Source organism: Gymnodraco acuticeps, unplaced genomic scaffold (genome assembly GCF_902827175.1).
Source record: "Gymnodraco acuticeps unplaced genomic scaffold, fGymAcu1.1, whole genome shotgun sequence".
Classification (NCBI taxonomy): domain Eukaryota; kingdom Metazoa; phylum Chordata; class Actinopteri; order Perciformes; family Bathydraconidae; genus Gymnodraco; species Gymnodraco acuticeps.
Window position 1 is genome coordinate 2,796,362 of NW_022991180.1, and position 12,154 is coordinate 2,808,515.

General features: G+C 39.3%; 1 protein-coding gene across 6 annotated transcripts in view; it reads right to left on the reverse strand.

Annotated features, from left to right (window-relative positions):
* phactr2 (phosphatase and actin regulator 2) overlaps positions 1 to 12,154 on the reverse strand; it is a 57,325-nt gene that overhangs the window by 18,652 nt on the left and 26,519 nt on the right. For 4 of the 6 annotated variants that reach the window (XR_004571263.1, XR_004571264.1, XM_034238042.1 and 1 more), the window contains exon 2: positions 1,335 to 1,521. Coding sequence is in view for 4 of the 6 variants with exons in the window: in XM_034238042.1 (XP_034093933.1) it covers positions 1,335 to 1,521 (187 nt within the window). In the remaining 2 variants the exon portion in view is untranslated. Of the gene's footprint in view, positions 1 to 5; positions 464 to 1,334; positions 1,522 to 9,261; positions 9,502 to 12,154 lie in introns of those variants that run through there. The other 2 variants (XM_034238043.1, XM_034238044.1) reach the window with 2 other exon arrangements.

Here is a 12,154-nt window from a genome sequence, read left to right on the forward strand (position 1 = left end):
CAATACATACTACACAGAGTTCTACAAAAGCATTGCACAACATCGACTTTCCTCTTGTGATTGCCACATCCTCAATGCACGTGACAGCACACACATTGAGTCATAGGAGGAGCCAAACCTGTCACCCTTAAACTCTTTTTTATATCTAAAACCCTCTTGAGAATGGGACCATAGGGAATTAATCGGCCTTGTTGACAACAAGATCTGTTCACAGCCGGAGATACAGAGAGCTGAGATGTGCAGCTATTAAGATAATAGTATTGTGGTCATAATAATAAAAACTGTTATCTATATAGCACCTTTCAAAGTATACTTGTTACTGTAGTTACAAAGCGCTTTACCATACAAATACACAGACAGCAAGTGAATCAAACAACAGCATTTAAACATGAAGAAGTATAACACTGAAAATAATAAAAACAGAGAATAAGAATACAATTAAAATAAGACAAATACAATCACATAACACGGATACAAGCGGCCGAAGATGGGTTTTTCTCCGCAGGGTGGGCTGGTCGTCTCCCTTAGGGATAAGGTGAGGAAGTTCGGTCATCCGGGAGGGACTCGGAGTTGAGCCGCTCTTCCTTCGCGTCGAAAGGAGCCAGTTGAGGTGGTTCGGGCACCTAGTTAGGATGCCACCTGGGCGCCTCCCTAGGGAAGGTGTTCCAGGCACGTCCAGCTGGGAAGAGACCAAGGGGTAGACCTAGGACCAGGTGGAGGGATTATATCTCTTCGCTGGCCTGGGAGCGCCTTGGGATCCCCCAGTCAGAGCTGGTTGATGTCGCCAGGGAAAGGGAAGTTTGGGCTCTCTGCTGGGACCCGACCACGGATAAGCGGGAAGAAGATGGATGGATGGATGGATGGACAATCACATAAAAGCAATTCTACAAAAGTGACTTTTTGCAGACCTGGTCGTTACAATATAAAGGTAGTTATAAAGGTTTTTGTGCATGTAAACGGTCTGCAAAGGCTAACATAGGGAGTCCAACACCCTTTTAAACATTAAAGCATAGAGACATGTCACAGTAGAGGACAACATACTAATATGAACCTAAAAAAGAGCGGAATTTGTCTTTTTTAAGTATAAATAATGAAGAAGACATAACCTGGCAGCCATGAAAATGTGTGTCTTTGCTTTTTGTATTACTCGTTGTCCCTCTTCTTTCCAGCCAGCACTTCAGGAATAATTAAGTGAGAGCTACTAAGCACATTTTCCTTTTACAGGCCTTCTGGGAGCAACGGCTCCTGTTCACACTTATGTTGAGCATACATCCAAAAATGAGCGCCAAAATGTTTTATGGACACTCTCAAACAAACACACAGATACTCATACCTTGGAAAGATCCTGGAACTTGTCGCTTGTCTTCTTCTTTCTCCACTTCCAGGGTTTGAAAGTTTGTCCTATTGACGACAGCTTGCCATCGCTGCTGCCGGGATGTAGGGGCATTCTGGGTATTTGTGGCGCTGTCAACCACCACGTCACAGCTGGGCCAGGGATGAGGATTTCTCCAACCCCATCAACTGCAAGACACACATGCAGGAATGAAAAACATCAAACATCTGATTTTGATCGTGATACAACACAACCATGCAGTCCAGTTCTCTATATGCCATTCATGTCTTGTGATGCATGGGGATTTAAATACACATGCTATTGTATAAATAAACAACAGTTTGTGCTATTAACAGCTAATGCTTGATTTTAAAATGGTTGGGAACACTATGTCCAGATTACTTTCCAGCAAACAAAGCCTTCTTTTCACTCGTTCATACTGCATAACACTGACTACACACCGTTATTAAATTAAATATGGGAGGAAACCGCAGGGGGTAACTCATGACACACTTCTATCAGGGTATCTTGCACATTGCTATTAGGCACCAATGCGTCTTTTATGTACTAAATGACTTGCCTTACAGGATTTAAGATGTTTAACGAGATAGGATGCAAAATAAGTTTTGTTTTACCGAACATTATTCTTGCTGTGAAATGCTGAAAAAATATGTATGCCACTAACATGTAACAACTGATCAGTCGAGAAGAGCCCTCTTTGGTTTAACAAAACTCAATACTTGCAGAAATATATTCAGTATATTAGTTTTCTTATTTTTTGACAATGTAGCTTCACATTGCTGCATCAATTACTTCTTTCACGGGTTAGGGGGAATATTATTTCTAACTCTGTCTTTATACAGTGTGTGTGTGTGTGTGTGTGTGTGTGTGTGTGTGTGTGTGTGTGTGTGTGTGTGTGTGTGTGTGTGTTGTGTGTGTATTGGCTAGATCCCTGTCCTTCCACAACCTCCTCCTCATCCTGTTGAAAGATTAGAAGTCCTGTGAACCCTCTGGAAGACTGCTGAGTGTGCGCGTGTGTGTGTGTGTGTCTGTCTGTGCGTGTGTGTCTGTCTGTGCGTGTGTGAGTGCATGTGTGCAGAGGAAAGAGAGGTGGTGTGTGATTTCTTCCGGCTTTTTTTTTTTTCAGCTACATAACAGCTGCTGCTGAAACACTCATGTCTCCTGACTGCAGAAACTCCAGCTGGGATAACAGTTTTAAAATATACAAACAAATACTTTTGAGAGCAATTTCTCACAAAATCTTTCTCCCTCAAAAATGTGTTCCCTAAACGATTGTCAAGTTACTGTAGCAGCAAAAACTGAAGTCTAAACCTGTGGCTATGGTCAGTTATCAGTAGATGTGTTTGAGTGTACCGGAACATTACAACACAAATAATAACTTCAAAGTCAAGTCACTTGACCACTGACAGTTTGGTCTAAGATGTGGCATGTTGTATGCTACAAGCTGTTGAAAAAATACTGGAGGTCAGCTATTTTACCCTTGCATGGGTCAATATAGCTTACACTATTCTATATAACTATGGCGATTTTATTTGATGTGTTAAACGTTTTTACTTTTTGAAATTGGGATTATAACTGTGCTTATTTTCTTGATGTTTGTAACTACTTCTGATCACCCTGTCTAAGAAATGTTCCTACCATATGTCATTGACTGGCTCCTTATGTCTGTTATGTTTGTGTTCACATTCATGTTCCAAGATTATTTTTTTTTTTCAAGAGAGTGAGATGGTGGAAGGCATTTCATTCAGCTTCATTCACAGATACACAGAAACAGTGATGTGACTAAATCAGATGTTTGCTGATGATGGGTAAAGATGTAAAGACCAACAGCTCATGACCCTCTCAATAACGGTGGCTAGAAACATAATACAGTTTGGTTGAAAAGTCAACAGTGCAGTTTTTCTGAGTTCTATCTAAGAGGCTTATGCAGCAACATAGTCAGCAGAAAATCAGCTGAAACTCACTTAGCAGTTTGGCCGGATGATCCAGATGTTTAGCACATTTATAAGGAATTATTAGTTGGGCCGCCTTTTGCCAAAAAGGTAAATGAATGATTCCAGTTGAAGTGCAGGAAATAAAATACACCATTTGGAACGTATCTCAGTGTTTCCCATTGTCTTGGAGGGGCGCTGCACCCCGCCACCGGAGCCCCGCGCCCCCCCTGAAATTCAAGGGTGTTAAAAAATATATATTATAATTTTTTTTTTGTATTATTTTTTTAAAAATAATTTTATATATATATATATATATATAGCAACCAAATTGCAAACTAATCTATATCTACTGTCACTTTTCGCATTGAAACATGTGCTCTTTTATTAAATAAACTAAACACTTTCATTTTAAGTTGTGAATTTAGTGTTTTTGACCCTAAGAAACACTGATGCATTAATCAATAACAATAATCCACAGCTCCTCTTCTCTGCTCCAGAGGATTTAAAAAATATATATCCCAATGCCTGCCAGCCCCCCCCCCCCCCCCCCCCCCCCCCCCCCCCCCCCCCCCCGCCCCACAAGCTCAGACAGCACCCCCCCACAGCAGTAAACCCTAGGGGAAACACTGTAATCTGTATTTGTTCTCACATCTGATGGAGCCTTCGGATCAAATAGTAAACAATCAATACTCTGTTGGTTGGCTCTCAGTAGATTTAGCTGGCCATCTGCTGCTCATTAGGACTCCACTGATGGACCTGAGCTGAGAGCTATGATCTGCCTCTGACTGCTGATCAATGTGCTGTTTCAGGTAAGAGCACCCTGAATATATCACATGTAAACATATGGTTTTAAAGCATTCGGTGGTCTGCAGGAGACGTATGTTATTGAGCGTTATAAAGTGGGGCTGTTATATCAAGAGCAATTAGAGCAGTTGTTGGATAAAGCAATTCTTAGTCAACTCATACGATTTTGTCGACATATAGATCAGGCCGAGTGGATTAAATCCACATTTCTCAGGATTCACAAGAGTCATGCACAAGGTCCCCTTTAAGTCTTGTGTTTACTGCAAAGGTTCTCAAAAGTTTCTTGGAAATAAGACTTTCAGAGTGGAAGATCATAAAATATGATTGATCAACTAGAAATTCTAATCAAACAAACACTAAAAACAATCAGTGGACTAATCTACTAAGAAGGAGCAGCCCTAAACCATCGCTAACTGCCACATGTTCATGTTGTCAACGCATTACTGTGAAATCCTGCATTAAATAACAAAAACAAAACAACAGGGCAATTAAAAGCACAACAACCAAGAGTGAAGACATGGAAAAGTGCAGTGCAGAGCCCCAGTACATGCTCTCCCCTGACACCAATTTAATTCTCACACACACACAGTCATTTCCTGTTCCTGTGTTGATATCAAATCGCAACAATAGGAACATTTCAGCAGCTGCTTTGCGCAGCTAATGATGGGAACATCAGTAACAGAGATTATCATCACCATTACGGTAACACTTCTAGTGGGAACCAAATAGGGGCAAAATAACTATTATCATGGACTTTAGACTTTAAATCAAATAGGAAGGGGAGAGAGAAGGAGATAGTGAAAGTAAACAGTCTTTTTATAGGCAGAAAATCCTCTCTATCAACAGACATTGGCCTCATTGCTTTTATTATTAGTAATTATAAGTATTTTAAGCAAAAAAGACAGATGACATGTTTGATTGCCTTTGCTGTTTACAAAAAGGCCCAACTGTATCCTATAGGAATAAATGGATAGGGAAGATTTGTGACTGACACGTGTTACAGGAAGTGGATATTTTCTTAAGCCTACATTCCCAGGAAACTGGATACATTGGCCGAGAGAAAACATTTACTAAATATATATAAATAGGTCCCATTTTGTGTGGTAACACGTTTTTAGCTTTTATGTTCATTTTTCAGACACATTTAAATATATTTAATAAGCAATGGACATCAGAATCACAATATTTAAATACATGTTACTTTTAAAAACTGCATTAGCCACTATCACGACACAGATAGCTTTATAAAAAATACAATAGAGCTTAACCTCAAAGCCTCAGGAAGACAAATTTGAACACTACAGTTTCACTACAGTAAGTCAAATTAAAATTAAACATACTGTAAACCTCAGCGAAGAGGCAACAAGAAAAGATTACATAAGAGCTTCAGTTTATTGATTAGCTGAATAATACAACATGTTGTATACTGTATGCTTCAGCAAGTCAATTACCAGTATTAAAATCCATTCATCATTAGACAAAAGAACTGCAAACATCCGCAGTTTTACTACAATCCTGCATTCAGATCTGTTCAAGAAAGCAAATAATACTGACTACAGCTTTTTAATCAAAGAAATGCAGCTTCAGTCTACCTCAATTACTCAGGGACTTTATTACACAATAAAACTGCTGACTCGACTCCACGATTCCACACTATTTTTCACAGAGGCGTTTATTTTGTAACAGATGACTCGCGATGTCATGCTAGAAGGGTGAGTCAGGATTTGGATAAATCGCAGCTGTGGAAATGCGTGGGATAATCAGGAACTCAACTTGTGGCACGACAATGAAGAAGTCACACACAGGATTTATTAAGTTAACTTTTAAGTTACATTAATGTAGAAGAACAGAAGTAATGTTAGGGTTAAAGTGCATATATATTTTGGCAAATCCTGTCTGTTTTGTTAGGCGTTATAGCAGGAACATGTGTGTAGGAGGAGGGGAAAGGGAGAGGCTTCCTTCCTTCACTACAAGTCACCGGGGAGGGAAGAACCAGACGTCACCAACAGAGGAAGAGGGATGGAAGGGGGAGAAAAAAAAGAGGCAAAAAGAGACAAAAAAGAGGAGAGAAGGTGAGAGGTGGAAACAGAGGTGGGGCAAAACAAATGTGGGAAAGAAAGCAGAAACTAGGAAGTAAAAAAAGGCAAAAAGAGGTGTTGGACGAGAGCAGGGGGGCGGGCTGGGCTTTAGCTGAAGTTTAAACACTTTGGTCATTTCTTCCAACTCTTTCTCCAAAAGGCCAGAGAAGCACAGTACTGTTTAACTCATGATACTCACAGGACCTACTGTAGCAGCTTGAATTAGGCTTAAGTACAGACCATAACGTAATCAAACAGGAAACTGAAGCTTTATAGTGTTTTAAACGCAGCGTCATAAGTCATTACGTTTAGGAGGATATCCGTTTTATGTTGATGATCTTCCAATACGACTCTCTCCTGCTATTAGTACTATACATTCAGCATTTAAATCACAAACACAGCCTCATAATGTAACCCATAATGCAGCCATGCACTGCATATACAGTAGATCATAATTACAGCCTCAGGTTCCTATGCATGTTGGTTTTAAGTGAGCTACAAAACAGTCTTCGTTTTACTCTAAATGCTGACAGCGTCATAAAAAATGTTCAGTGTTGTTTTCATCCGGAGTCCTTCGTCCCTTCCTGTGCCTCTCTGCCTTAAAGCATTCCCATAAAAAATGTTAACAAATGTGAATGCGCACTTGTATTGCTCATTGACAGACAAAGGACTACAGATTGCCAAAAAATGAGTTGCCAGTGTGGAGGGTTTTCACACTCTCATGTGCTACTGTAGTCTTGTGTTTTATATGTTTAGGCTTCATAAGCTTCATGACTCATCCACAGGTTTTTTTCTTCTAATACTTCAGTTACAGACTGGAGTAATGTTGTAGCCATGATCAAAACAGGTTGGCTTTTCTTAAAGAATTTCGCCAATTTCTGATTGATGTTGTCATAGATGTATACATTAGTACATACAGTTCTTTATCCTGCAAACATCAACAGACAACATCTCACCACAAGGGCATACTATTGCTCAAGCGCTTTGATCACATGACACAATCTTCCTCTGCAGACTGAGAGGACAGATATGACAACAGATTTAACTCCATTTTGCTGGGGAACGTTATGTTATATGATCAAAAGCTGTAAAACAGCTATGAAGCGGAACCATGTGGGGTTTTTTCAGCATGCAACATAATCATTTGAATCAGGAAGAATAATCGATCAGTCTCCATCCAACTGAAACACATTTTTTATTCACACTATAGCGCTCCCTCCCACCATCATCATAACACCAAATGAGGAAAAATCTTTTAAAGCATCGTGTTCATGCCAATGAAACTTGGACAATCGATATCAAGGAGTATTGGATAACACTTTGATGTGTTGTTCTCTAAATATGAAACTAATTTGACACTGACTGATGAACTGTTCATCTAAAGCAGAGGTTCATATTAATGTGGTGTGTATTGAGCTGTTTTATATATTTCGACTTTAATGTTTAAAACATGAAATAATGACAGAAATAGAGATAATACAACTATAACAACTAGACCTGAAACACTAGGATTGCTTTTACTTGACAATTAAAGGTTCAAGTGATATCATTGGGGATTTTTGGTGGGAAAAAAACAAGACATTTTGAAGACATGTCCATGTGTTTGCTCAAATTGATGTGGTCATTTGTCACTATTTCTGACATTCTATTGGAAAAACCTCAAATCAATTAATTGAAAAGATAGTCAGCAGAATAATCAATGATGGTAAAAACTTGTTGGAGCCCTTATATGTAGATCCAGCCGCTCAATTATAAACATGTGCTGCATTCCTGTTTCATATCATGGTTGTAAAACGAAGTACTTTCTTTAAGTGTTGGTTAGAAAAAAATAAATATTACAATAAGTACTAGCTGCAGTCCTACAGATAGCTACAGTGCCTTTACACGATGACAACATACAAATGATGTGTGCAACTTAAACTATAAGAGATGACCTTTGCTACAGAGTATTTACAGAGATAAGTAGTGTTGATTGTAACGTGATGTTGTGTTGATCAACAGGGTCCTGACTTTGAATTAAATGCAAGTCCACCCAGATTGCATTGAGTTAGACAGGCTTTAGATAGCTCTCATGTCAATTTCTGGTCTCTAGTAGGAAAACAAACTAAGCTGTTCATTTGGACTCATGTCAAACTGGTTGCTAAATACATAAACGCACATAAACTAAACAGTGCACTTCATTACACAGCAGAAACTAATTGATTACACAACGCACAAGTAGCCTGCTTTAACAGTGAGTATTTCAGCAGTTTTACAACAGTTGGATAACACAACAAGCGAAACATTTGGAAAGAGAGATAGTAATGATGCAAGAGCGTATTAATTCATTTACAACACCATAGTAGCCAGTGATGGAAAGTAACTAAGTGCATTTACTCAAGGACTGTACTTAATCACACATTTGTATTTTATACTACTTTACACTTTTACCCTACTACATTTTGGAAACACATTTCGTACTTTTTAGTCTTTTATGTTTTATTTAGTTATTCCATATTTTGACACACTGCTTTAAAAGTAGGATTATTTGATATGGATTACACCCTCCAACAACTAAAAGTGACATTATCCTCATCGTACTTAAATACTTTTACTCAAGTCAAGTACTCTTGATGCAGTACTTTTTCTTGAAATTGACTTTGTTTACAGTGTGGTATTAGTAGCCTACTTCAACTCAAGTAAAGAATATGAATACTTTTCCCACCACTGCTACCAGCTAACCAACAATTAGCATGAACCCATAACGCGCTTTGTTTGAGTTGAGCTGTGAGGAAGTTTCCTTGAAATAAGCGTCACATATGTTAAAAGAGGAAAGCAGAAATGATCAGACATCCTGACATACAAATAGCGGAATGTGTGTACGTGCCTCCCTCTTGTCTCACACACACACACACACACACACACACACACACACACACACACACACACACACACACACACACACACACACACACACACACACACACACACACACACACACACACACACACACACACACACACACACACACACACACACACACACACACACACACACACACATACATACATACATACATACATACATACATACATACATACATAACACTCACCGCTCGCAGGCTGAGACACCGCTAACACAGCAGTCTGACCCATATTCAGACTCTCCGGGTCGGACCGAGCCCCTGCAGAAAGTACACCCGAGTTCACGGCCTCCTATCGCCGCTTAAATCCCCTTCGCAGCTGCCGAGTGAGGAGTGCATTTCAGAAAAGTTTGAGACCGTGATGGCTGAGTCGCTGGAAACTTTGGTTCCCTGACTGACTGAGTCGCTACTACGTCGTTACTTCCCCTCCCTCCTCCTCCTCCTCCGCCTCCTCCTCATGCGAGCAGTTGAATAATGCCTCTCATTGCTCGCTGCAGATTAGAGGCGCTGCTGGGGTCAAAGCCAGGGTGAGGAGGTCTGACACCTTCAGTTCAGCCACTAGTTACACTTACCCCATGCACGGTGAGGGAGGTATTAAGATATTGAAGCCTGCTTAACTACCAATTTGATTTATTTGTTTTATGTCCTATACTTATATATTCATGTTGCATTGTTGGAGGAGCCTGTGACTTAAGCTTTTCATTGTCATTACACTGTGCTACTGTGCACATGACAAAAAAGCCTCAAATCAATACACCAATATATAAAGGTTGGCTACTACTCCACTTGTAAGTAAAAGCCCACAACATTTACTCAAGTGTTACCTACAAAGTAACAGTACTTTCCCTTTCCCTCTACTTCCTGTATTTATAGTAACATAATACTTCTTCTATTCTTTTAATAGAGAATTGGGTAGCCTATAGTTGTTTACTTCATTTATTTGAAAAATGTAGGCCTGCTTGTTAATTTACAGATAAAATAGTGATCTACATGTGTTTTGCTTTCATTATATATTATTTTGTTTCTTTTGCTGTCTTTAAGGTGTCTAATTGTCTAACACAGTAGGGCTATGGTTTCAAAACATGTCGCAAACGGACTGCAATTGAATTTTACAAAAATGTCAATTACTGTGTGTTGTCCTTTTCAATAAATAAAGGTAAATTACGTATTGATTGAACAATGAAACAGCTAATAATGACTCAATAAGCTTTAAGATTGGTGCCCTAAGCATCACTTTCATATTCAATTCTGACTGCCACTAAGTACAATCTCTCGGCTCAATTTAAGACACAAAGGAAAAATCTCAACAATTGTGAAACCAGAACAGGAAGAGTAAAGCACTTTTCATTTCCAGGTAGCTATCGGTAAAGCTATCCCCAGTTACCCTTTTGAAATCCCCTGCATCGGAAATGGCTAACGGTGAAAAAAAAACTGTAAATGTAGATCAAAAAGCAGTGTGTCCTGTGTTTTGGTAGTTGCTAGGCTCTGAGAAAAACAAAAAGTGATCAGGTTTTCGTTACTACAATGGCCCCAACAGTAATACCACTTGGAAACCCTAGGGGGGAGTTTAAAAGTTGTCTATATCGACTAAAAGAAATGAGCTCATACAATACAACCAATTGGCTTGAGACTATATTGTCTGTTTGGGGCCTTTTCCCTCTTAAATTCTCAGATGGTTTCATTAAAATAACTGTTAGAGGCCCAAAGGGGTACATTTACCAAGTCTTAAGCAACAACAACACAAAAAAAATATGGAGTGGACTGACCGCTGCGCTGGAAACCACTGGACTACATTTCCAAACTGCGGCCTATATACAGGAGCTGAAACTCAAAATGCTGCCTGCGAACAATCTTATATTGTTATAATAAATAACTGTTAAAAAGATAAACAAAGTGGAACTTCATGAGTTTTGGTGTCAGTGTCATTCCGTCTATCCATAGGTAATACTACCTCAGTCACTGGGAACATTTAAGAGCAGAACAAGTAGTTTTACTTATTTCTGATAGTTTTATAACAGCAAAACAGTATTTGTGAGTGTTCAGTTTTCACACTGTACAGCCTGTGGTGCAGACTTGCAAAGGATATTACACAGAGATCCACAAATAGACTCACTCCGTGTCCGTTGAAACAGAAAGAGATAAGAGGGATGGAGGTATGATAGTGCTGTCAGAGTAAAAGCTATGATATAATGCTGATTCAATCCTTTGTTTTCTTCAATTAAGCGTTTGTTGTATGACATTTTAGTACAAGGTACAGAGGCCAGAGGGATGAAATTAAATTGCACAGTCCAAAAATGATATTTAGTTTGAAATAATGTTCTTATATTTAACATGTATTCCCTATTTAAATATGACTTTCTGTTTCTGTTACATCCTGTCCCAAATACGTTTGTGTCTTATGCAAGACGAATATGCTTGGTTTAAGTTAGACATCTTACAACTTCTTCTGGCAAACCAACCTGCCCTAGACAGTGTGTGTGTGTGTGTGTGTGTGTGTGTGTGTGTGTGTGTGTGTTTATGAGAGAGAGAGTTTTCTGTTATCTGTCACCACTGTCCAAAAAGTCAGTTGATGCCTTTCAAAAACCAGCCAGCCAGAATTTGGCAGTCAGACAGCAGTCAGTGTAACACACACACACACACACACACACACACACACACACACACACACACACACACACACACACACACACACACACACACACACACACACACACACACACACACACACACACACACACACACACACACACACACACACACACACACACACACACACACACACACACACACACACACACACACACACACACACACAAATAAATCAAACTTGCCTTATCTGGAAGTGAAGTTATTTTCCAACACTGCCATCTAGTGATAACAGCTGCACTCAAGAAAAAACATACGGAATAAGATAATATATAATTACATAACAGACACATTATGCTATGTATTGCTGTTATAGAAAGAATAAAGCCAGCAGCAAGCTCTAAGCAAAAAAAAAAAGAATTGGCAATATCATCTGAGGGAAAATGGGGCAATCAAAAATGAAGAACCGCATTTAGCTCCTGCAGCAATGTGTACA